Below are 870 nucleotides of genomic sequence, written 5' to 3'. Positions count from 1 at the left end.
AACTTGATCCCTTCAGATTCAGGATTGCCATTTAAGTTCCAACGGAGACAATTTCCATTGACAGTATGCTTTGCAATGACCATTAACAAGAGTCAGGGTCAATCATTATCACATGTAGGGCTTTATTTGTCAAAATCAGTGTTTACCCATGGACAACTTTATGTTGCTTTGTCAAGAGTTAAGAGTCGCAGTGGCCTCAGGGTTTTAATTCTAGATGAAGACGGCAATCCAAAGTCATCAACAACAAATGTCGTGTTCAAAGAGGTTTTTAATAATATTTAGGTAAGAATAATATTATTTTTATTTTAATAGCATGTTATGATTTATACTTTTGTACAAATATTTACTATAGATATTACTAATTTATCTATAACTTTTTTTTTTCAGATTTGAAATGAAATGTGTAACAAGGAGCACAACATCCTATGCCAATTGCTTTTCTAATGAAGTTAGTAAGATACTAGGTTATCGATCGATAAATTTTTATTAGCTTTTTATACAAAATTTAGTGTAAAATTAACATGCTATTATTACAGTTATATATGTTCTTATTTTTTTCATGTCTCCCTCCTTATGGTTTAAGAATATTATAAACTTCAAACTTTTCTATTTATATTTTACTTTGAATAAAGATAAAACAACATATTTAACACGTTTATTATATAACTACGATGATAGTGTTATACTAAATTTAAAAAAATATATAGTTATAAAATATTATTTTTAATTTAACTTATCAAATTTAAATATAAGCCCGTGCATCGCACGGGTTTAACACTAGTTATAGTACAATCAGATAGATTGAAAAAGTAAAATAAATAAAAAAAATAAAAAAATACATTTTGAAATATATTTGAAAATTAAAGTGTG

The 870-nt window shown here is 26.1% G+C and overlaps 1 protein-coding gene across 1 annotated transcript in view; it reads left to right on the top strand.

Moving 5' to 3' along the window:
• Window positions 1–393, top strand: part of LOC110275033 (uncharacterized) — a 5,371-nt gene extending 4,978 nt beyond the window's left edge. Inside the window, exon 10 of the mRNA XM_021130536.2 lies at window positions 388–393. Coding sequence (XP_020986195.2) covers window positions 388–393 — 6 coding nt within the window. The remainder of the gene's footprint in view (window positions 1–387) is intronic.
• The last annotated feature ends 477 nt before the right edge of the window (window positions 394–870 follow it).

The sequence above is a fragment of the Arachis duranensis genome, chromosome 1, assembly GCF_000817695.3.
Source record: "Arachis duranensis cultivar V14167 chromosome 1, aradu.V14167.gnm2.J7QH, whole genome shotgun sequence".
Taxonomy (NCBI): domain Eukaryota; kingdom Viridiplantae; phylum Streptophyta; class Magnoliopsida; order Fabales; family Fabaceae; genus Arachis; species Arachis duranensis.
The sequence above is the reverse complement of the archived record's forward strand: the minus strand, read 5'-3'. Positions and strand labels throughout refer to the sequence as shown.